Source organism: Microcaecilia unicolor, chromosome 2 (genome assembly GCF_901765095.1).
Source record: "Microcaecilia unicolor chromosome 2, aMicUni1.1, whole genome shotgun sequence".
NCBI classification, from domain to species: Eukaryota; Metazoa; Chordata; class Amphibia; order Gymnophiona; family Siphonopidae; genus Microcaecilia; species Microcaecilia unicolor.
Genome location: NC_044032.1, coordinates 537,876,175 through 537,902,223, shown reverse-complemented (window position 1 = coordinate 537,902,223; position 26,049 = coordinate 537,876,175). Strand labels below are relative to the sequence as shown.

General features: G+C 46.1%; 1 protein-coding gene across 2 annotated transcripts in view; it reads right to left on the bottom strand.

The window, feature by feature from the left end:
* WDR19 (WD repeat domain 19) overlaps window positions 1-26,049 on the bottom strand; it is a 565,820-nt gene that overhangs the window by 407,610 nt on the left and 132,161 nt on the right. For both annotated transcript variants that reach the window (XM_030191304.1, XM_030191303.1), the window contains exon 11: window positions 6,454-6,626. In XM_030191304.1, coding sequence (XP_030047164.1) covers window positions 6,454-6,626 — 173 coding nt within the window. The remainder of the gene's footprint in view (window positions 1-6,453; window positions 6,627-26,049) is intronic.

Here is a 26,049-nt window from a genome sequence, read left to right as displayed (position 1 = left end):
GAGTTCGGCGTAGTCGATGGTACTGACAGGTATTTTAAGTCGTAATTGTACGATTTTCTCACTGAAGTATTTCGCGAGATTGTCTGCTCCTGGTGTATCTTTGTTGTTGGTTGTGACTGGTGTGATATCTAATAGCTTGTTCACGAGTTGGAAGAGTTTATGTGTGTCCTTGTAGGTTGGTCCAATTTCAGTTTTGTAATATAATCTTTTGGTTTGTCTTATGGTATATTTATATTTTCTTTGAAGTTGTTTCCAGGCGTTAAGTGTAGGGTCGTCTTTCTTTTTATTCCACGCTTGTTGTTTGTGAACTCTTTCCCTTGGCCTCATTCAAGGACAGGAAGTGAGAGCTGGGTGGGCTTCTCAAGCAAACAGTTTGTGCCATCATTCCATATCATTAGTATTCATTACATATAAGGTTTTTATGCTAACTCCATGCTTTGGTGTGATTTTATAAAATATGCATATGAGATGTTCAAATAAGTGCCCATTTTGGGGATAATTATATAGCTGAGTATCTGGTAGGAATCTATTCAATATAAGAACCCTGGTGCCTACCTTCCTTCATAGAATACTATGCTAACAGCAAAAATTTGTACCTGTAATTTAGGCACATGCACTTATTGTGTGCACATAAGTTCCAGTGATACATGCGTAACTTACAGGACCCTTCCAATATCTGTTTTTGAGGGACCATGCGATTCAGTGTTTGCTGTTCCTGTCCATGCTCCACCCAGGCTCTACCTATATGTGCGCCTACCCATAAAATACACAAACAATGGAGGTAATTCTACAACTGGGCACCTACATTTAGGCACTCAAGGACGTGTAGTAGGAACCTAACAAAACCTGGGTAGTCTGGTACCGAGTAATTTTAGGCTGGTGTCTAAAATGCCATTTTCATCTAGAGTTTTAGAAGAGGTGGTTTTAACACAACTGCTTGATTCTGTTGAGAAGCAGGGACTTCGAGTTTAAGTCTGGTTTTAGGTAGTTCCATAGTACAGAAACTATTTTGTTGGACATTGTTGATGATTGTTGGAAACAGTTATAGGGAATGATGTCTTATTGGTTCTACTGGACCTAAGTGCCGCCTTTGATACACTTGGTTACTCAATTCTATTAACCAGATTAATGGAAATTGGGTTATGGGACTACTCTGGTTAGATTTTTTTTTTTTTTTAGAGAATAGGTCCCAGAGTGTGTTTGTTGAATCTCAGCTTTCTAAACCTACATTTTTTAAATATGGTGTACCACAAGGTGCTCTATTGTCACCACTGCTTTTTAATCTTTATGTCATCCAATTACTGACATTGCATTGAGATATGGAATCCATATCCACTCATTTGTTGATGATATTCAGTTACGAACCTTTTCCGGAGATGCGAAGGTGGTAGAACGAGAGGGAGGACATGAAATGAGATTGAAGGGGGGCAGACTCAAGAAAAATGTCAGGAAGTATTTTTTCACAGAGAGAGTAGTGGATGCTTGGAATGCCCTCCCGCGGGAGGTGATGGAAATGAAAACGGTAACAAAATTCAAACATGCATGGGATAAGCATAAAGGAATCCTGTGCAGAAGGAATGGATCCTCAGGAGCTTAGTCGAGATCGGGAGGCAGGGCTGGTGGTTGGGAGGCTGGGATAGTGCTGAGCAGACTTATACGGTCTGTGCCCGAGCCGGTGATGGGAAGCGGGACTGGTGGTTGGGAGGCAGGGATAGTGCTGGGCAGACTTATACGGTCTGTGCCAGAGCCGGTGGTGGGAGGCGGGGCTGGTGGTTGGGAGGCGGGGATAGTGCTGGGCAGACTTATACAGTCTGTGCCAGACCCGGTGGTTGGGAGGCGGGGCTGGTGGTTGGGAGGTGGGGATAGTGCTGGGCACACTTATACGGTCTGTGCCCTGAAGAACACAGGTACAAATCAAAGTAGGGTATACACAAAATTAGCACATATGAGTTATTTTGTTGGGCAGACTAGATGGACCATGCAGGTCTTTTTCTGCCGTCATCTACTATGTTACTATATTTAATTTGTTGAAATCAGCCCAAAAGGGCCAATTTGAGAAACTGCAGATTTGTCCAACTGAAATAAAAAACTAGATGATGTTGAATAAGTTACAACTGAACACATCCAAAACCGAATTCTTAAGGATTCATAGAGGTAAATGTCACTTTTCTCATCCATTTTTATCAAGGGGGGGGGGGTCTAATATATTGGCAAAAGACCAAGTACATAGTCTGGGAGTTTGCTTGATGATGGATTCACTTTTGATAACCATATTTCTCAGTTGGTCTCTTCTTCATATTACTATCTATGCCAATTACACAGGATTTATACTTATTTTACAGAGTCTGAGTTTGCTCAGTTGCTTTATGCTATGTAATTTCATGCACTGATTATTGAAATGCATTGTTTGTGGCGTTACCTGATAAGAGTTTTTAAAAAATCCAGTGTGTTCAAAATGCAGCTGTTTTGACTTTTGAAGAATTTAGGTTTATGAGATCATATCTCACCTATTCTTTCTTCTTTGCATTGGCTTCCAATTTTAAAATGTTGCATTTTCAAACTGCTGGTGTTGGGATTTAAAGTGTTTCATGGCATGGCAACAAGATATGTTTCCGATAAGCTGCCAATTTATACTCCTAAGTGATCATTGCGTTCTCAGAGTGAGAGCCTTTATCTTTTACCTCCTGCCAGATCCTTTCAGTTAGTGTGTTCACTCTCGAGAGTACTCTTATTTTATGATCTGATAGTGGAACAAGGTTTCTCCCTCTGTGAGATCCATTAATGATCTTTTGGGATTTCGTAAGGCTGTTAAAAATTATTTGTTTTAATCTAGCAATTTGATGAGTAGAAATGGAAATCGTCAGGCTGGAACTGTTTAATTTTACTTTATTTTGTTACATGCTGTACTGTTAATTAGCATTTTATGAATGTAATTATGTAACCTGTTCTGGGCGCTGTTGGGAGGATAGGATAAATAATGGAATAAATATATAGAATACAAGTATATCCAGTATTGGCACATTTAACGATTATGTGCCCACAGCACATAAGTTATGCTCATAACTGGGAGCCCTGCCCAAGTCCTGCCAGTCTGTATATCCTCCTTGCAAATATGTGCTAAGTAAACTGAGCGTGTTTGCAGAATAGAACATAGGTGCCCTGCTAGCACTTTTCTGGGTAAGTGTACATGCAAGGGGCACATAAATGCAGGAGCCTAGATTATAGAATTACCCTTTATGTGCCAACAGCTTGTTTTAACCCTGATTAAGGTAGAGTCATCCTTTCAGAATAGGCTCTCCTTTCCCTAGAATGTTGTCCAGTTCCCAGCAAACCTAAATCTCTCTTCCCTGCACCACTGTCTCATCCACACATTGAGACTCTAGAGCTCTGCCCGCCTCTTGTGTCCTGACCATGCAACAAGGATCACTTCTCTACCCTGGAGATTCTGGATTTCAACTTGCTACCTAAAATTCTAAGATTGCAATTCTATAAATTGGTGTCTTTAGGCAGCCCTATGCCATGTGCTTAGCGCCAAACCTATAACAGCATCTTGGAGTCAAGATTCTGTTATAGAACACCGGCATGCTAAAGTTAGGCACCAACAGTTACACTGTTTGTGCCTAATTGTGACCTTAAATGAGCTCATATTCTATAAGTTACATATCTCAGACACGCCTATGATCCACCATGTTTGCACCCTCTCGTACTTACGAGCTAAGTGAAGAGCGCCTAGCACTTATTTATTTTATTTATCAAATTTATATCCCACATATCCAAGACATCTAGACAGAACTTATGCACCTAATAGCCAATTAATGGCACTAATCATGTGCGTAGGTGCTAATATTCTATAACTTACACCAGTGTTTCCCAAGTCCAGTCCTGAAGTACTCCTTGCCAGTCAGGTTTTCAGGATATCTACAATGAAAATACATGAACTTGATTTGCATACACTGCCTCCATTATATGCAAATCTTTTTCATGCATATTCACTGTGGATATCCTGAAAACCTGACTGGCAAGGGGTACTCCAGGACCGGACTTGGGAAACACTGACTTATGCCACAATTGGTGCCCATATTTAGGCGTCAATTCATAGAACTGCCCTTTACATTTCACTTCCAGAAACTTCCTTCCATACCTTTCTATATTGTTGGCACCCACGTGTACTAAGACATCTGACTCCTGTCCAGCACTGTATAAATTCATCTATATGACCCATGAGTTACCAAGCGAGCCTCATGCCCACCAGTCACTCAGTTATCTACTGTATGTGCCTAATGCTTGAATTGCTAACTATAATGGCCAAACTCATCCTTCCTTCCTGGGAAAAGCCCCTAGAGGGACACCCTCAGTATGAGAGGATACCTAGAGGGCAGCAGGTCCTGCTTATAGGATCATGTCCTCCCTCATCTGGATGATAATCTCCTTCCAGGCAATCTCTCTCATCCATTTCACCATAGGGGCTACTAGACTGGAGGACAATATGTTAAAATCATCAGTTCAGTGTACAACAGTGTTCAAAATAGCAAACAGAATATAAGAAATTAGTACTAGTTTGATGGCTCAAATATTACATGGTCTGCACTACTATGCAGAAGAATAGGGTCAGCTAAGCATTCAGAATTCCAGGAGGTGAGGGGGTCTTGGCAGTTACTTGAAATGATGCCTAACAGGTTAGGGGTTAGAGTTATCTGGTTCCAAATAAGGCCACGCTAAAGTGCTCCAGCCCAGGATGGTTGATGTAATGGTGCAATCACACCTTGAGCACCGAGTGTAGTTCTGGTCATTCTGACTCAATAAAGAAATAGAGTATCTAGAAAATGTACAATGAAGGGCAACCAAACTGATAATGGAGATGGAAAGGCTCTTCTCTGAAGGAGGGCTTAACAGGCTATAGCACTTCAGCTTGGAGAAGAGATGGCTAAGAAGGAATTTGATAGAGGTCTATAAAATCATGAGTGCAGTGGAACAAGTAAACAGGAACCACTAATTATATTTTTAGATCGTACTAAAAAGACCACAAAATAACTAGGTAGCAGATTACCAAACACACAATCAAGAGATGGAATTTGTTGCCAGAGAAAGTGATCAAGGCAGCTAACACTGCTGAATTTAAAAGGGATTTGGAGAAAAAAAAAAAGGATAAACCATTTTTAGCTAGGTAGAATTAGGAAAGCCTCCACTTATCCCAGGGAGCAACCATCAATGGATATACTCTTTGGGTTACTGCCACTGGAGTGGCCACTGTTGGAGACATAATGCAGGGCTGGGTGAACCATAACTCTGATCCAGCATGACACATCTTATATTCTTATCTGTAGTCATCACCTATATTACAATATTACTATCAGGCTTATTTTCAAAAGAGAAGGACGCCCATCTTTCGACACAAATCGGAAGATGGGCGTCCTTCTCACAGGGTCGCCCAAATCGGCATAATCAAAAGCCGATTTTAGGCATCCTCAACTGCTTTCCGTCGCAGGGACGACCAAAGTTCACGGGGGCGTGTCGGAAGCATAGCGAAGGGCAGGACTGGGGCCTGCTTAACACATGGGCGTCCTTGGCCGATAATGGAAAAAAGAAGGGCATCCCTAACAAACACTTGGACGACTTTACTTGGTCCTTTTTTTTTTTTTTTTTTTTTTTTTTTAACAACCAAGCCACAAAAATATGCCCTAAATGACCAGATGACCACCGGAGGGAATAGGGGATGACCCTCCCCTTACTCCCCCAGTGGTCACTAACCCCCTCCCATCCTAAACAAAATGTTAAATATTTTTTCCAGCCTCTATGCCAGCCTCAAATATCTCGCCCAGCTCCATGACAGCAGTATGCAGGTCCCTGGAGCAGTTTTAGTGGGTACTGCAGTGCACTTCAGGCAGGCAGACCCAGACCCAGGCCCCCCCCCCCCCCCACCTGTTACACTTGTGGTGGTAAATGTGAGCCCTCCAAAACCCACCACAAACCCACTGTACCCATATCTAGGTGCCCCCCTTCATCCCTAAGGGCTATGGTAGTGGTGTACAGTTGTGGGGAGTGGGTTTGGAGGGCTCAGCACACAAAGTAAGGGAGCTATGCACCTGGGAGCTTTTTAAGTCCACTAGGGTGCCCGGTTGGTGTCCTGGCATGTGAAGGGGACCAGTGCACTATGAATGCTGGCTCCCCCACGACCAAATGGCTTGGATTTTGGTCGTTTCTGAGATGGGCGTCCTCAGTTTCCATTATCGCCGAAAATCGGGGACGAGCATCTCAAAGGATGACTTAAATGTTGAGATTTGGGCGTCCATGACCGTATTATTGAAACGAAAGATGGACGCCCATCTTGTTTCTATAATATGGGTTTCCCCACCCCTTCGCGGGGACGTTCTGCGAAGACGTCCTCAGGAAAACTTGGGCGCCCCTTTCGATTATGCCCCTCTATGTGAAATAAAATAATAGAGAATGTCATACTCCTTCAATATGGTTGGCCACAGTAACTTCAAGAAGAGAAGTAAGGTATGCAATTCTTGTACCACAAGTGTCACCAAGGACTGGCAGCTTTGTGAGAAAGACATGCAGTGATCCTCTCTGTGTAGATACAGCTAGCAACTGCCCATCATCTGTCCAAGACAGGAGATCCAGACCTAAAATATGGAAACACTGTTATAGAAAAGACATACTGCAAATCTAGATATTTCAGCAAATAATTTTTTTCTAACATTTCTTTACATCTTCTTTTTTTTTTTTTAAACAAATGGGCTTCAATTTTGCCTTTCTGTTCAGGAAAGAAGTCTCAAAGTCCCATTTTGGTTTAGATGTCTTGTGCAAAATGGGACAACCAAGTCAGGACATTCCAATTTCCAGCCTATTAGAATACAGAGTTTTTACTAAAATACATATAAGGCCACAGGAAAAAATGTATATTACCGTAAATATGTGGCAGGAGAAAGCATTTTGTAAAAATACATATTCAGAAAGTGCAGTATCACTGGGCAATTTGTCTGAACAAGTGCTGGTGATTACACATGTAAGGGCCTACTTTTCCAACCTACTAAAACTTATAAGCATAAGTACTATACTTCAGAAAACTGCATGTGTAACAGCAGTCAATTAAGGGGGAAGTCCATAAAATCAAATTTTTACATTTTTTAGGGGCTAGGCATAATTCTTTCATTTATTCTGTTATGCAGACATTATCTTATATGGCCCACATTGACTTACATTATAAATAATCACAGAAGCTATAAAAACAGCAATTTACATTATATAATCAAGATAATCATAAATAATATATATAAGCTAACCACCCCTTAAATTAACCCTTCATTCCAAAATCTGGTCTATAAAAACCCCCATGCTTTTACTTTCTAATCAAAAGATTTAACCACCTAATTTCCTGAGGTAACATATTCCACAAGGTTAGAACTACAGCAAACACAATCTTCTGCAAAGGAATCACTACCCTGCAATGCTCTAAAGCACGCTTGTCCAATGTTTTTTTGATCGGGGGGGGGGGGGGGAAGCACATTTTATATTTTGCAACATGCACAGTCACACTCTCTGTGAATCACGCACTCATACTCTCTCGCTTTCTCTCTCATATACCCAACTTTCACAAAGTCTCTATCTCTCTCTCTTTCATATACTCCCAGACTTCATCAAGACGCTCTTTCTCTCTCTTGTACCCCCAGCTTCATACAGTGTCTCTTATGTACTTCCCCTTCATCAATTTCTCTTGCTCTCTCATGTATGACCCCCCCCCCCCCCCAACCTTCACCCTGTCTTTTTCTCTAACCTGGCTTCAACTGCAGAAGAAACATTGAGATTCCTGCTTTCCCACCATGGCTCGGCTATTTGTAAGTATGAGCCTTGCGGTTGTCAGAATTTCAGGCTGGTCTTGCAGTTTCAAGTAGGGTTACCATATGGCTCCAGAAAAAGGAGGACGGATTGAGCCAGCCGGGTTTTACTTCCATTGCTTTCAATGGAAGTAATTGAGCCAGCCGGGTTTTACTTCCTTTGCTTTCAATGGAAAGCAATGGAAGTAAAACCCGGCTGGCTCAATCCGTCCTCCTTTTTCTGGAGCCATATGGTAACCCTAGTTTCAAGTCTCACAAAAATTGAAACCGCAAAACCAACCTGAATTTCCAGTGAGTGTGGCTCAATCTTGCAGATAGCTGAGTCATGGTGGGGAAGAAGGACTCAACTGTAAACATCTGTTTCATGACAAGAATTGATGAACTCCTGTGAGCCAGGTAAAGACACTTGGAGGGACGAGTCCTGGCCTGCAGCTGTAAGCTGGACAAACATGCACTAAAGAGGGAATAGAACAGGTTGGAGAATAAGCATACACCAGCTCTCACCTCCCCACATCATTGGTGCATCCCCTGTAATTCTTTAAAGGCCAGCATAAGGGCCTTAAATCAGCATTTTTACTAAAATAAGGAGCCAATGCAGAAACTGAAGCACAGGAGTCACATGGTCCCACCTCTTCAGACATTCCAGCTGCTTTGCTCCTATACTCTGGGATCATCTGTAACCTGCAAAGCTCCTTCTGAAATAATGTTATAGGAATCGTCTAGCACTCACCAAAGCCTCCATTACCATTAGTACATTCTTTTGTGAATTCTTTGCCTCGGTGTTCACCAAGAAAGACTTAGGAGAGATACCGGTGCCAGAAATGGTACTCAAAGCAGAAGAGTCAGAGAAGCTAAATGAAATCTCTATAAACAAAGAAGATGTAATGGCACAATTTGACAAACTAAAGAAAAGCAAATCATCTGGACTGGATGAAATTCATCCCAGAGTACTGACAGAACTGAAAAATGAATGTGCAGAACTACTGTTAGTAATTTATCTTTAAAATCAAGCATGGTATCAGAGATTGGAGGGTAGCCAATGTAACGTCGATTTTTTAAAAAGGTTCTAGAGGTGATCTGGGAAATTATAGATTGGCGAGTCTGATGTCGGTGCCGGGCAAAATAATACAGACTATTATAACGACTAAAATTACTACTACTACTACTACTACTTAACATTTCTAGAGCGCTACTAGGGTTACGCAGCGCTGTACAATTTAACAAAGAGAGACAGTCCCTGCTCAAAGAGCTTACAATCTAATAGACAAGTGAACGGTCGGTCCGATAGGGGCAGTCAAATTGGGGCAGTTTGGATTCACTGAACGGTAAGGGTTAGGTGCCGAACGCAGCATTGAAGAGGTGGGCTTTAAGCAAAGACTTGAAGACGGGCAGGGAGGGGGCTTGGCGTAAGGGTTCAGGAAGGTTGTTCCAAGCATAGGGTGAGGCGAGGCAGAATGAGCGGAGCTTGGAGTTGGCGGTGGTGGAGAAGGGTACTGAGAGGAGGGATTTATCCTGTGAACGGAGGTTACGGGCGGGAACGTAAGGGGAGATGAGGGTAGAGAGGTAGTGAGGGGCAGCAGACTGAGTGCATTTGTAGGTAAGAAGGAGAAGCTTGAATTGAATTACAGAGTATATTTAAAAGTATGGATTAATGAGACAAAACCAACATGGATTTATTGAAGAGAAATCTTGCCTCACCAATCTACTACATTTCTTTGAAGGGGTGAACAAACATGTGGATAAAGGTGAGCCAGGGCAGATAGTGTGGCTCCCCAGGGGTCTGTACTGGAACTGCTGCTTTTTAACATATTCATAAATGATCTAGAGATGGGAGTAACTAGGGAGATAATTAAATTTGCTGACGACACAAAGTTATTCAAAGTTGTTAAATCGCAAGAGAATTGTGAAAAATTACAAGAGGACTTTACAAGACTGGGAGACTGGACATCTAAATGGCAGATGATGTTTAAAGTGAGCAAGTGCAAAGTGATGCATGTGGGAAAGAGGAACCCGAATTACAGCTACGTAATGCAAGGTTACGCATTAGGAGTCAACCAACCAGTAAAGTGAAGACACTTACCTGTAGCAGGTATTTCCGAGGACAGCAGGCTGATTGTTCTCACATGTGGGTCGACGGACCAGGAAACGGCAAATTGTTCACCAGCAAAATTAAAACGTTTTGCCAGAGCCTTCTGGAGCGCGAACCACGCATGTGCGGATGACTTCCCGCCTGTCGTGTGAGCGTGCCTCCTCAGTTTAATCAAAAAGCTTATAAACAAACAAAGAACAATAACTCGAAAGGGGAGGTGGGCGGGTTTATGAGAACAATCAGCCTGCTGTCCTCGGAGAATACCTGCTACAGGTAAGTATCTTCGCTTTCTCCGAAGACAAGCAGGCTGCTTGTTCTCACATGTGGGGTATCCCTAGAAACCAGGTTCACTCAAAACAATGAACATTGGTCAATTGGGTCTCGCAACGGCGAGGACATAACCTAGATTGACCTGAAGCCATAAACAACTAACTGAGAGTGAAGCCTGGAACAGAACAAAAATGAGTCTAGGGGGGTGGAGTTGGATTCTAAACCCCAAACAGGTTCTGCAGCACTGACTGCCCAAACCAACTTTCGCATCGAGTATCTTGCTGAAGGCAGTAGTAAGATGTGAATGTGTGGACTGATGACCACATTGCAGCCTTGCAAATCTCTTCAATGGAGGCTGACTTTAAGTGAGCCACTGACACAGCCATGGCTCTTACATTATGAGCTGTGACATGGCCCTCTAGAGTCAACCCAGCCTGGGCATAAGTGAAGGAAATGCAACCTGCTAGCCAATTGGAGATTCTGCGATTTCCGATGGCGACTCCCCTCCTGTTGGGGTCGAAAGAAACAAACAACTGGGCGGACTGTCTGAAGGGCTTTGTCCGCTCCAATTAAAAGGCCAATGCTCTCTTGCAATCCAAGGTGTGCAAACTGCTTTCACCAGTGCGGGTATGAGGACAGGGAAAAAATGTTGGCAAGACAATTGACTGGTTCAGATGGAACTCAGACACCACCTTTGGCAGGAACTTAGGGTGAGTGCGGAGGACCACTCTGTTGTGATGAAACTTAATATAAGGTGCATACACTACTAAGGCCTGAAGCTCACTGACCCTACAAGCTGAAGTAATAGCCACCAAGAAAACGACCTTCCAGGTCAAGTACTTCAGATGGCAGGAATTCAGTTGCTCAAAGGAGCTTTCATCAGCTGGGTGAGAACGACGTTGACATCCCATGACACTGGTGGAGGTTTGACAGGGGGCTTTGACAAAAGCAAACCTCTCATGAAGCGAACTACTAAAGGCTGTCCAGAGATAGGCTTACCCTCTACACGGCGATGATAAGCACTAATCGCACTAAGGTGAACTCTTACGGAGTTGGTCTTGAGACCAGACTCTGATAAGTGTAGAAGGTATTCAAGCAGGGTCCATGTAGGACAAGAAAAAGGATCTAGGGCCTTGCTGTCACACCAGATGGCAAACCTCCTCCATTTGAAAGAGTAACACTTTTTTGTGAAATCTTTCCTGGAAGCAAGACTCGGGAGACACCCTCTGAAAGACCTAAAGAGGCAATTTCTAAGCTCTCAACATCCAGGCCGTGAGAGCTAGAAACTGCAGGTTGGGATGTAGAAGCGACCCCTTGTTCTGGGTGATGAGGGTCGGAAAAAGTCTAATCTCCATGGTTTTTCGGAGGACAACTCCAAAAGGAGGAGGAACCAAATCTGACGGGGCAAAGAGGGCGCAATCAGAATCATGGTTCCGCGGTCTTGCTTGAGTTTCAGTAAAGTCTTCCCTACCACAAGTATGGGAGGATACACATACAGAAGGCCTGTTCCCCAATGGAGGAGAAAGGCATCTGATGCTAGTCTGTCATGGGCCTTAAGCCTGGAACAGAACTGAGGGACCTTGTGATTGATCTGAGTGGCAAAAAGATTCACTGAAGGGGTGCCCCATGCTCGGAAGGATCTTGCAGGCTACTCCCATGTTCAGTGACCTCTCGTGAGGTTGCATTATCCTGCTCAGTCTGTCGGCCAGACTATTTTTACACCTGCCAGATAAGTGCGCCCAAAGCCACATTTGGACGGCTTTCTGACACAGAGGGTGAGATCCGGTGCCCCCCTGCTTGTTGGTATAATACATAGCAACCTGATTGTCTGTCTGAATTAAAATGATTTGGTTGGACAGCCGATCTCTGAAAGCCTTTAGAGCATTCCAGATCGCTCGCAGTTCCAGGAGGTTGATCTGAAGATCTGTTTCCTGAAAGGAAAAAGCTCCTTGAGTGTGAAGCCCATCTATGAGCTCCCCATCCCAGGAGGGATGCATCCGTTGTCAGAACTTTTTGTGGCTGAGGAATTTGGAATGGACGTCTCAAGGTCAAATTGGATCGAATCATCCACCACTGAAGAGAATTCCGAAAGTCAGTGGGCAGTTGGATTACATCCTCTAGATCCCCGCAGCTTGATACCACTGGGAAGTTGGGTCCATTGAGCTGATCTCATATGTAGACATGCCATGGGAATTACATGAACTGTGGAGGCCATGTGCCCCAGAAGTCTCAACATCTGCCAAGCCCTGATCTGTTGAGACGCTCGAACCACGGACACCAGGGACAGGAGGTTGTCTGTCCTTGCGTCGGGAAGATAAGCTCGAGCTGTCTTTGTGTTCAACAGAGCCCCAATGAATTCCAACTTCTGTACTGGGGTGAGATGGGACTTGGAGTAATTGATCACAAAACCCAGTAGCTCTAGCACCCGAATAGTCATTCGCATGGACTGTAGAGCACCTGCCTCCGAGGTACTCTTCACCAGCCAATTGTCGAGATAAGGGAACACATGCAATTCCAGTCTGAGTAGCGACGCTGCTACTACCACCAGACACTTTGTAAACACTCTAGGCGCAAACACCAGACCAAAAGGCAATACACAGTACTGAAAGTGCTGAGTTCCCAGCCGAAATTGAAGATACTTCCTGTGAGATGGAAGTATCGAGATATGTGTGTAAGCATCCTTTAAGTCCAGAGAGCATAGCAAATCATTCTCCTGAATTATGGAAAGAAGGGTGCCCAGGGAAACCACCCTGAACTTTTCTTGAACCAGAAATTTGTTCAGGCCCCTTAGGTCTAGGATGGAATGCATCCCCCCTGTCTTTTTCTGCACAAGGAAGCACCTGGAATAGAATCCCAGCCCTTCTTCACCTGGTAGTTCGACCGCTTGAGCCTGCTTGTGCTGGGAACTGTATGAATGAGCTCCTGGTGGGCAATTTGGAGGTTTGGATTCCAGACTGAGGGTGCATCCTAACCGGACTATTTGAAGAACCCACCAGTTGGATTTTATAAGAGGCCACCTTTGGTGAAAAAATATCAACCTCCCTCCAACCGGCAAGTCGTCCGGTACGGACACTTTTATTGAGGCTATGCTTAACTGGAGCCAGTAAAAAGCCCGTCCCTTGCTTTTGCTGGGGAGCAGAATGGGCCTTAGTCGCACGCTGTTGACGAGAACGAGCGCGCTGGGGCTGAGCCTGGGCAGGCATCCGAGAAGCAGGAGTGTACCTATGCCTAGGATAGGAATAGGGAGCACTCTTCTTCCCCCCCAAAATACCTCCTAGATGAGGAGGCAGTAGCAGAAGGCGCCTGGTGGGAGAGAGAATCCATAGCATCATTATGATCCAGGTCAGAGACACGCAGCCATGAGAGTCTGTGCATCACTATACCCTGAGCAGCAATCCTGGATGCTACATCAAAAGTGTCAAACGTAACCCTGGCCAGGAACTTGCGACACGCCTTCTGCTGCCTGACCACCTGGCGAAAAGGCTCGACCAGCACCATAGGGAGTGCATCAACCAAGCTCGATATTTGCCATATCGAGTCCCGCAAGTGCATGCTTATGAAGAACTGGTATGACTGAATCGTGGCGGCGAGCATTGCGGCCTGATATCTCTTCCTCTCAAAAGAATCAAGAGTTCTAGCTTCTCTTACTGGGGGCGCCGAAGCATAGTCTCTAGTACTCCTGGCTCTCTTGAGTGCAGAGTCCATCACCATGGAATTGTGGGGTAACTGGGACCTCATCAATTCAGGTTCACCGTGGATCCGATACTGGGATTCAGCTTTCTTCGGGCCCACAGGGCCAGACAGAGGGGCCAACCAGTTTTGCATAAGGACTTCCTTCAGTACCTTATGCAGAGGAACTGTTACAGCCTCTTTAGGTGGAGAAGAATAATCCAGGACCTCGAGCATCTCAGCCCTGGGTTCATCCTCAACCTCCACAGGGAAGGGAATAGCCGTAGCCATTTCCCGGACAAAAGAGGAAAAAGACATACTCTCCGGTGGAGATAGTCTCCTCTCTGGCGGAGGGGAAGGATCAGAGGAAAACTCAAAGGCCTCATCAGAAGAAAAGAACCTGGGATCTTCCTCTGACTCCCACGAATGCTCAGTGCAGGATAAAGTCTGTGTCAAGGTACTTCAACATTGAACCTCCCTCGACGCAGAGGAACGATGTCCTCTATGGCGATGTCGAGAGGCCGACATCCGATCCGACTGCGGCGAAGCTCCCTCCACCAACATTGAAGGGGGAGTCGACCTCGGTGGTAGCTGATGCCGCAGGCGGCACCGCAATCGGAGACCTCACCGCAGAAGAAAGTCCAGACACCGCTGCAGTAGATGATACAGAAGGCGCAAGCACCTCCAACACTGAAGCTGACTGACGTAGCAGTCCCTACAGAAGTTCTGGAAACAAGGCCCGGATGCGCTAGTCGGGAGCCACCATCAAAGAAGGCTGCGGGGTCAGTGGAACAGGCGGTGTCAGAATCTGTAGAGGCTCGGGAGCAGGTATCGAGCTGCTAGGAGACCAACGCATTGACACCTCCTGTATCGAGGGGGAGAGATCCTCTTGGCGCCGATGCTTCTCAGGTGCCGATTCCCTCGACACCCCAGAGCTCCCAGCACCGTGTGTCGAAGGAGAACGATGACGGTGCTTCTTCGCCTTCGCTCGACGCCCGTCATCGAGACTCCTCGATTCCGATGAGGAAGACGTGGAATCCTCAGGTCTCCTCGGGGCCAGGTCCGACGAAGGTCGGTCCCAGGGGGCCTGCAAAACAGGAGGCCTCGAGGCAGGTGGAGACCCACTCGACACCTCACTGCTCCCAGCGAGTTGGTCTCTGATCCCGACGTTGATGCTCCTCTCGATGTCGATGTAGACGTCACTGACCTCAGTACCAATGTTGACATCGAACGATCGGACCAAGCCCCAAAAAGCTTTTCTCGTTGGGTTTCTCGAGACCCTTGGGTCCGTTTCTTCATATGAAGACACAGACTACAAGCGGCTGGGCTATGGTCGGGCCCAAGGCATCGAGTACAACGTTTGAAGCCATAGGCGTAGTTTGACTGTTTCATTTGGGGGTGGGGGGCAAAGGATGGGGCGGAGCATATTAGCATATCATTTATATATATATATATATATATATATATATATATATATATATATATATATATATATATATATATATATGCAAATGAATATGCTAATATGGAGGAAGGAAGGAAGGAAGGGAAAAAGAGCTGGCTTTATTTTAAGCCTTGTCCTCATTATCTCTATGTGGTATAATTTTATACCTTTACATAATTTAAATTCTTTATTGATTTAAAGTTATAAATTCATATATTTTATTATATATTTTTATCCTATACACTTGGCATCTTTCATTTTGATGTTTGAATGGTTTAAATCTGTATAAGAAATTTTATATGTATGTTCATGTTTTCATTTATGGTTTTAATTATAATTGTATTTTTACGCATGTTTTTGTACATTATATTATTTTATAGACCCCTGACGCAGGCCTCACGGCCGAAACACGTCACGTGTCGGGTCAATTCTGCCATTGTTAATAAAGACCTTGTTCAGGAAGACACTCATTGTGAGAGGACTTTTTTGGATCCACTGTGTGTTTTGACTGCCTTTTTTTGGGAATAACCATAATGAATGTGTGTGAGATATCAAGCCAGCTCTTTCTCCCTTCCTTCTTTCCTCCTTACCCAGCACTCCCTCTTCCACTCCAGTAGTATTTCCCCACTCCCACTCCCTTTCCCATACCATGCCAGTGTTGACCTTAGAAATGCATAAGCTCTATATGTAGATCCTTCAAGAGGTAGTGTGTCATGATTTAGGCTCTACACCCTTTCTGATGTTTTGGTGCCACCTCAGTAAAGCCAACACACAATCACTCCACCGCAATACACTATACACAAACTTGTGCAAAAACACACTCATAACCTTACTAAACCATAACAGCACTAATTCCAAGGACAGGACGAGCTGCAACCTTATGCGTGAAAAGGCAGAACTGTAATTACACCAAGCTCTAAAACACCAATACACTACCTCGTGAAAAACACATGACACAACAGACATGACACAAGGAACTAGAAAGCAAAAAATATGAAGGCAAAATACTGAACTGGAAAGTTAACTCAATAAGTCAGACTCAGCATGCAGCAATACCAGAAAAACTGAAACTTACATGCAAAATTTCACAGATGCACATTTCAAAAAGCTGACATATTCCAATTAATAAATTCTGAATAAAATACTTTTTTCTACCTTTGTCTGATCATTTAGTTTTTCTATTCGCTTTGGTCCCAGTGTCTTCTGTTTTATGCAGTGTCTTCTTTCCATTTGATATTCCATTTAATAGATTCAAAATAAAATACTTTTTTGCACCTTTGTTGTCTGGACATTTTACTGTTCCATCATGCTGGTTCCAGTTTCCTCTTTTCCTGTCTTTCTGCTAATTCTCCTTCAACTGCTTGCTGTCCATTTGTCTTTTCTCTTCTCTCCTGTCTTATTCCATTCCTTCACTACACCTACCTTTGACACATTATTTCTTTTTTAGCTCTTTCCTCTCTGTTTTGTTTCTTTACTGCCTCTCTGTTCACTTAAATTTCACCCTCGTCCTCATCCTTCTCCTTTTTAGTTTTCAGCTATCAAATTCCATTTCCTTCTCTCACCCACTAGCTCCCCCATTCCTCTTCTCAGTCCTTCCTCCAACCTTCCATTTCCTTTCATCTTTAATCAACTCTCCATTACCACATTTCTGCCCCCCCCCCATCACTATCATCCTCTCATTTGTTCCCACCTCCCCTTTGGCCTCTCCCAAATAGTTCCACCATTTGCAGCATCTTCTTCCTTCCAACCTTCTAGCCCAGCACGCCTGCTCCCTTTCTCCCCTCCCCAACCTTGTAGCCTAATATCTCCCTGTCCCTTCCACACACACACACACACCCCAGCATCTTCCAGCCCCCCCTTCCCTGTGGTCCAGCATTTCTCCCTCTCTCTCTTCCCTCCCTCGCTCCCTTCTGTCCCTGGATCCACAATCTCCCTCTTTTTCTCTTTCCCCTCTAGTGTATATCTATCCCTCCCTCTCATCCATCTCCATGTACAACCTCACTTCTCTCCTTCTTCTCTCCCACTGCCCACATCACTCTCAGTATCTCCCTTCCTTGCACCCTGGGCCCAACATATATCTCTTTCGTCCTCTTCCTTCCCCTTTTAGCATCCCTCCCATCCCCATACAGCATCTCTCTCTCTGTCTCCCTCCCTCCCACTTCCATGTTCCAACATTTCCCCTTTTCTCTTGCTGTGCATCTGTCCCTCCCTCCTCCTCCACATCCAGCACTATTTCTCCCTCTCTCTCCCCATGCATCTCCCCCCACCAACATTCCCCACCTCCCTCTCTAACCTCTACCTAGCAGCATTACCCCAACAGTGCTCCTCCTGTCTCTCCCTGCCACCAGCCAGTATGCTGCCTCGGTCTTCCCTGCCGGCGCTGCCTCGGTCCCTGACTCCCTGCAGCATTCTTGTGTTCACCCGTACTCGTCGCCGTCAGCGCTGCCATTCATTCTCACAGGCAGGCAGCTCCGTTCCTGCTCCCCTTTGCATTGCCGCATCCTCCGGCTCTCTCTGATGCACTTCCTGTTTAACAGGAAGTGCGTCAGAGAGAGCCAGAGGAGTGGACGCGGCAAAGGGGAGCGGGAGCGGAGCTGCCTGTGAGAATGAATGGCAGCGCTGACAGCGACGGGTATGGGTGAACACAAGAATGCTGCATGGAATCAAGGACCGAGTCAGCGCTGCCAGGGAAGACACAATTAAGCCCCGCCAGTTCGCCGGTGCGACTTCCTTTAAGAAGACTCATTTGGGGGGGCAATGCCCCCCTCGCCCCCCCAATCTACACCCATGTTTGAAGCTGCTGGGTGTCTTCGATGACATGGAAGGAAAAATGGCTTCAGCAAAATCAAAAGATGCGATTGTGCCTGTTAAGAGAAAAAAGGGCACAGAAAAGAAGGGGATAAGCCGGCTGTGTGGAAAACAAAGGAAACTTTAAAAGGGGACAAAAGTAAAAGAAACTACGGGAACTTTTTTTTTTAACTGTAAAATTGAAATAAAATAAAGTAAAATAAAGTGAAAAGCCAAAACCTCACGAAGACTCTTTCTGGGCCTGAGAGGAGCACATTAAAACTCTACCGCATCTCAACGCAGAGAAAAGAAAACTGAGGAGGCACGCTCATGCAACGGGTGGGAAGCTGTCCGCGCATGCGCGGTGCGCGCGGTTCACGCCAGAAGGCTCTGGCAAAACTTAATTTTGCTGGTGAAAAATTTGCCGTTCCTGGGCCGACGCGCACGTCGACCCACATGTGAGAACAAGCAGCCTGTTTGTCCTCGGAGACAGGAATCTAGGCGTCATCGTTGATGATATGTTGAAAACCTCTGCTCGATGTGCGGCGATGCCTAAGAAAGCAAATAGAATGTTAGCTATTATTAGGAAAGGAATGGAAAGCAAAAATGAGGACATTACAATGCCTTTGCATCGCTCCATGGTGCAACCACACCACGAGTACTGTATGCAATTCTGGTCACTGCATCTCAAAAAAGATACAGTGGAATTAGAAAAGGTACAGAGAAGGGCAACGAAAATGATAAAGGAGATGGGATGACTTCCCTATGAGGAAAGGCTAAAGCAGCTAGGGCTCTTCAGTTTGGAGAAGAGACGGCTGAGTGAAGATATGATAGAGGTTTATTTTTAAAAAATGCGTGGAATGGAACACGCTAGGGAGGTAAAATTCCTTGATGAAATCAAGGACAGCTTTATGGAGCAGCTGGTACAGGAACCGACGAGAGAAGGAAAAATTCTAGACCTAGTCCTTAGTGGAGCGCATGATCTGGTGCGGGAGGTAATGGTGCTGGGGCCGCTTGATAACAGTGATTATAATATGATCGGATTTGATATTAGCTTTGAAGTATACATAAGAAATCAAATACGTTAGCGTTTAACTTTAAAAAAGAAGACTATGATAAAATGAGAAGAACGGTGAAAAGAAAACTTAGTGGAGCGACTGCGAGGGTCAAAGATTTACATAAGGCATGGATGCTGTTCAAAAACACCATCCTGGAAGCCCAGGCCAAATATATTCCGTGTATTAAAAAAGGAGGACGGAAGACCAAACGACAGCCACCATGGTTAAATAGTGAGGTGAAGGAAGCTATTAGAGCTAAGTCCTTCAGAAAATGGAAGAAGGTACCGACTGAAAATAATAAGAAACAGCATAAGGAATGTCAAGTCAAATGCAAAGCACTGATAAGGAAAGCTAAGAGGGACTTCGAAAAAAAGATTGCATTGGAGGCAAAAACACACAGTAAAAATTTCTTTAGGTATATTAAAAGCAGGAAGCCAGCAAAAGAATCAGTTGGACCGCTAAATGACTGAGGAGTAAAAGGGGCGATCAGGAAAGACAAAGCCGTAGCGGAGAGATTAAATGAATTCTTTGCTTCGGTCTTCACCGAGGAAAATTTAATAATCTGCCTTTATCACTAAAGCAAATCATGGTGGGATACAATAAAATAAGCTTAGAAATTAATTGAGAAAAGAACACCATAATCATATAGGACAGGTTAACATACACAGAAGAGTTTCACACAAACAGGCACTCTATGACAGCCAGCTGTAAGTGTGTCTCCTGCACAGGAAGCTCTATAGAAGCAGAGGGGAATAAAGACACAGATAAACTGTATTGGTTAGGGTATCTTCAAATGCCGGATTGAAAAAGTAAGTTTTGAGACCAATAAACTGTCGAAAGGAGAATTCTGATCTAAGAGAAACTGGCAAAGAATTCCATAGAAAAGAGGCAGTGAAATAAAAAGCACTCCTTCGAGTGGACTCCCAATAGGCCTTAGATGTTTTTTGGGTTTTTTGCCAGAACCATCCTACGGTCATTAAATGAACAGAGGGTGTGTCTAGGTACAATATGGAATTGTTAAAGTAGCTAAATAACCACGGGTACCAGTATGATAAGCTTTAAATGCTAAAGACAGAATTTTAAATTTGACTCGGTGTTCAACAGACAACCAGTGATGTTTAAAAAAAAGCAATGAAACATGGTCTCAGCGATGGGCATGGCATAATATCCTTGGCTGCAGTGTTCTGTAATGTTTACAATCCTGTCAATTCAAAAGGAAGGCTGTTTCAACTAGTGGTGGGATCTCTGAGAATAACTAGAAAGTACTGGCCTGTAACACAACATCCTTGAAGCTCTACGTTCTGTTCCAAATTGCTAGACTGTTGAAACCAAGACAGGTTTTTGATACATAAGAGCTACGAATAGAAGCTTGCAGACCTAATGCAGCTACCTCAAAGGATTATTTCAGTGACGCTTCAACTTTACAATCTTGGAGATCCTTAAGGGCTGACACCCCTCCCCCCCCCCCCCTTTCAAATGGATTAGTAGTCTTCTTATCAGGGCATCCACTTTCAGCTGATGAAGTTTGTCCTTTTCTTCTGGAACCAAAAAAAAATCACACACTAAACTCTAAGTTCTGCCTCTGGAGCCTCCCATTCAGCAAAAACCAAAGCCTGAATTGACTGATGTATGAGAAAAGCCTAGGGTGGTTTTCTAATCCCATCTATAGTAGCCTCCCCTGCGGAACAAGATTGTTCAACAGAAGAAGCTAAATACCAAGGATTTCAAGGGACTTAGTTATTAATGCTGGAAGTTCACCCTTTTGAAAAAGTCTAACTACTGTGGGCTCATCCCCTGCATCTAAAGAAGCATTCCCTCTTCTAAAGGTTTCCTTAGAAAGGAGGATCTTGATGCCACTGAATGCACCTGTAAACAGGAACTAGCTGACAGTAGGGAACTGTGGATTAACTCGTCAATAAAAAAATGTCCCTGCTGTGAGGAGTTACAACAGGAAGTCACCCTCGCACTGTCCCTGAGCCTGTCTCTCTGTTCTTCTGACTGAGAATCAGCTGATGAACAGCACTAGGAGGAGCACTGTCCTCAGGCAGTCTGATGAATTCCACATCAGGAGCAGTGCTTCACTGCTTCAGCAAGGGCAGTCTTGTAGAGAGCACTAATGCAACTAAATCAAGCAACATGCCTTAAAGAAAGAGATAATTGCCCAGCAATAAAAGCCAGAACAGATAAAACTCTATTTTGAATTCTCATGTTACAGAAATATTAAGGCAATACTCATCCCAAGGCTCTCTCCGGCAGCTCTAAAGAACAGAAATAAACAAATGCTTTAGCAGAGCTGTCTTCTTATATAGACTTCAGGAGCCCTCCTCAGTAAATATTATGTTTTATTATTCAGTTGGCTTCAGAAAGGCAAGGAAACATGGTGGAGAAAGGAACCAGAGACCCCAAGGCTAAAACACTGTTCCATAAGAAAAGTTCCCCTGCGCTATTGAAAAAAAAGAAAAGAAAAAAAACCAGTCAAGTAACTGTTTCAGGAGCAGGCCTCATCTAACGAGTTTAAAGCGAATGCTACATACCTGTAGAAGGTATTCTCCGAGGACAGCAGGCTGATTGTTCTCACTGATGGGTTGACGTCCTCGGCAGCCCCCTCCATCGGAAAGTTTACTAGCAAAGGCCTTTGCTAGTCCTCGCGCGCCCATGCGCGGCCGTCTTCCCGCCCGAAACCGGTTCGAGCCGGCCAGTCCAGTATGTAGCAAAACAATACACTTCAAGGGAAGACTCAACTCCAAAGGGGAGGCGGGCGGGTTTGTGAGAACAATCAGCCTGCTGTCCTCGGAGAATACCTTCTACAGGTATGTAGCATTCGCTTTCTCCGAGGACAAGCAGGCTGCTTGTTCTCACTGATGGGGTATCCCTAGCCCCCAGGCTCACTCAAAACAACAACCATGGTCAATTGGGCCTCGCAACGGCGAGGACATAACTGAGATTGACCTAAAAAATTTACCAACTAACTGAGAGTGCAGCCTGGAACAGAACAAACAGGGCCCTCGGGGGGTGGAGTTGGATCCTAAAGCCCAAACAGGTTCTGAAGAACTGACTGCCCGAACCGACTGTCGCGTCGGGTATCCTGCTGCAGGCAGTAATGAGATGTGAATGTGTGGACAGATGACCACGTCGCAGCTTTGCAAATTTCTTCAATGGAGGCTGACTTCAAGTGGGCTACCGACGCAGCCATGGCTCTAACATTATGAGCCGTGACATGACCCTCAAGAGCCAGCCCCGCCTGGGCGTAAGTGAAGGAAATGCAATCTGCTAGCCAATTGGATATGGTGCGTTTCCCTACAGCCACTCCCCTCCTATTGGGATCAAAAGAAACAAACAATTGGGCGGACTGTCTGTGGGGCTGTGTCCGCTCCAGGTAGAAGGCCAATGCTCTCTTGCAGTCCAATGTGTGCAGCTGACGTTCAGCAGGGCAGGAATGAGGACGGGGAAAGAATGTTGGCAAGACAATTGACTGGTTCAGATGGAACTCCGACACGACCTTTGGCAAGAACTTAGGGTGAGTGCGGAGGACTACTCTGTTATGATGAAATTTGGTGTAAGGGGCCTGGGCTACCAGGGCCTGAAGCTCACTGACTCTACGAGCTGAAGTAACTGCCACCAAGAAAATGACCTTCCAGGTCAAGTACTTCAGATGGCAGGAATTCAGTGGCTCAAAAGGAGGTTTCATCAGCTGGGTGAGAACGACATTGAGATCCCATGACACTGTAGGAGGCTTGACAGGGGGCTTTGACAAAAGCAAACCTCTCATGAAGCGAACAACTAAAGGCTGTCCTGAGATCGGCTTACCTTCCACACGGTAATGGTATGCACTGATTGCACTAAGGTGAACTCTTACAGAGTTGGTCTTGAGGCCAGACTCAGACAAGTGCAGAAGGTATTCAAGCAGGGTCTGTGTAGGACAAGAGCGAGGATCTAGGGCCTTGCTGTCACACCAGACGGCAAACCTCCTCCAATGGAAGAAGTAATTTCTCTTAGTGGAGTCTTTCCTGGAAGCAAGCAAGATGCGGGAGACACCCTCTGACAGACCCAAAGAGGCAAAGTCTACGCCCTCAACATCCAGGCCGTGAGAGCCAGAGACTGGAGGTTGGGATGCAGAAGCGCCCCCTCGTCCTGTGTGATGAGGGTCGGAAAACACTCCAATCTCCACGGTTCTTCGGAGGATAACTCCAGAAGAAGGGGGAACCAGATCTGACGCGGCCAAAAAGGAGCAATCAGAATCATGGTGCCTCGGTCTTGCTTGAGTTTCAACAAAGTCTTCCCCACCAGAGGGATGGGAGGATAAGCATACAGCAGGCCCTCCCCCCAATCCAGGAGGAAGGCATCCGATGCTAGTCTGCCGGAGGCCTGAAGCCTGGAACAGAACTGAGGGACTTTGTGGTTCGCTCGAGATGCGAAGAGATCCACCAAGGGGGTGCCCCACGCTTGGAAGATCTGTCGCACTACCCTGGAACTGAGCGACCACTCGTGAGGTTGCATAATCCTGCTCAACCTGTCGGCCAGACTGTTGTTTACGCCTGCCAGATATGTGGCTTGGAGCACCATGCCGAGACGGCGAGCCCAGAGCCACATGCTGACGGCTTCCTGACACAGGGGGCGAGATCCGGTGCCCCCCTGCTTGTTGACATAGTACATGGCAACCTGGTTGTCTGTCTGAATTTGGATAATTTGGTGGGACAGCCGATCTCTGAAAGCCTTCAGAGCGTTCCAGATCGCTCGCAACTCCAGAAGATTGATCTGTAGATCGCGTTCTTGGAGGGACCAACTTCCTTGGGTGTGAATCCCATCGACATGAGCTCCCCATCCCAGGAGAGACGCATCCGTGGTCAGCACTTTTTGCGGCTGAGAAATTTGGAAGGGACGTCCCAGAGTCAAATTGGAGCAAATCGTCCACCAATACAGGGATTTGAGAAAACTCGTGGACAGGTGGATCACGTCCTCTAGTCCCCCAGCGGCCTGATACCACTGGGAGGCTAGGGTCCATTGAGCAGATCGCATGTGAAGGCGGGCCATGGGAGTCACATGAACTGTGGAGGCCATGTGGCCCAGCAATCTCAACATCTGCCGAGCTGTGATCTGCTGGGACGCACGCACCCGCGAGACGAGGGACAACAAGTTGTTGGCTCTCGCCTCTGGGAGATAGGCGCGAGCAGTCCGAGAATCCAGCAGGGCTCCTATGAATTCGAGTTTCTGCACTGGGAGAAGATGGGACTTTGGGTAATTTATCACAAACCCCAGTAGCTCCAGGAGGCGAATAGTCATCTGCATGGACTGCAGGGCTCCTGCCTCGGATGTGTTCTTCACCAGCCAATCGTCGAGATATGGGAACACGTGCACCCCCAGCCTGCGAAGTGCCGCTGCTACCACAGCTAGGCACTTCGTGAACACCCTGGGAGCAGAGGCGAGCCCAAAGGGTAGCACACAGTACTGGAAGTGGCGTGTGCCCAACTGAAATCGCAGATACTGTCTGTGAGCTGGCAGTATCGGGATGTGTGTGTAGGCATCCTTCAAGTCCAGAGAGCATAGCCAATCGTTTTGCTGAATCATGGGGAGAAGGGTGCCCAGGGAAAGCATCCTGAACTTTTCTTTTACGAGATATTTGTTCAGGGCCCTTAGGTCTAGGATGGGACGCATCCCCCCTGTTTTCTTTTCCACAAGGAAGTACCTGGAATAGAATCCCAGCCCTTCTTGCCCGGATGGCACGGGCTCGACCGCATTGGCGCTGAGAAGGGCGGAGAGTTCCTCTGCAAGTACCTGCTTGTGCTGGAAGCTGTAAGACTGAGCTCCCGGTGGACAATTTGGAGGTTTTGAGGCCAAATTGAGGGTGTATCCTTGCCGGACTATTTGCAGAACCCACTGGTCGGAGGTTATGAGAGGCCACCTTTGGTGAAAAGCTTTCAACCTCCCCCCGACCGGCAGGTCGCCCGGCACTGACACTTGGATGTCGGCTATGCTCTGCTGGAGCCAGTCAAAAGCTCGCCCCTTGCTTTTGCTGGGGAGCCGCGGGGCCTTGCTGAGGCGCACGCTGCTGACGAGAGCGAGCGCGCTGGGGCTTAGCCTGGGCCGCAGGCTGTCGGGAAAGAGGATTGTACCTACGCTTACCAGAAGAGTAGGGACCAGTCTTCCTTCCCCCGAAAAATCTTCTACCTGTAGAGGTAGAGGCTGAAGGCTGCTGGCGGGAGAACTTGTCGAATGCGGTGTCCCGCTGGTGGAGAGACTCTACCACCTGCTCGACTTTTTCTCCAAAAATGTTGTCCGCACGGCAAGGCGAGTCCGCAATCCGCTGCTGGAGTCTATTCTCCAGGTCGGCGGCACGCAGCCATGAGAGCCTGCGCATCACCACACCTTGAGCAGCGGCCCTGGACGCAACATCAAAAGTGTCATAAACTCCTCTGGCCAGGAATTTTCTGCACGCCTTCAGCTGCCTGACCACCTCCTGAAAAGGCTTGGCTTGCTCAGGGGGAAGAGCATCAACCAAGCCCGCCAACTGCCGCACATTGTTCCGCATGTGTATGCTCGTGTAGAGCTGGTAAGACTGGATCTTGGCCACGAGCATAGAAGAATGGTAGGCCTTCCTCCCAAAGGAGTCTAAGGTTCTAGGGTCTTTGCCCGGGGGCGCCGAAGCATGCTCCCTAGAACTCTTAGCCTTCTTTAGGGCCAAATCCACAACTCCAGAGTCATGAGGCAACTGGGTGCGCATCAGCTCTGGGTCCCCATGGATCCGGTACTGGGACTCGATCTTCTTGGGAATGTGGGGATTACTTAGTGGCTTGGTCCAGTTCGCAAGCAATGTCTTTTTCAGGACATGGTGCAAGGGAACAGTGGACGCTTCCTTAGGTGGAGAAGGATAGTCCAGGAGCTCAAACATTTCAGCCC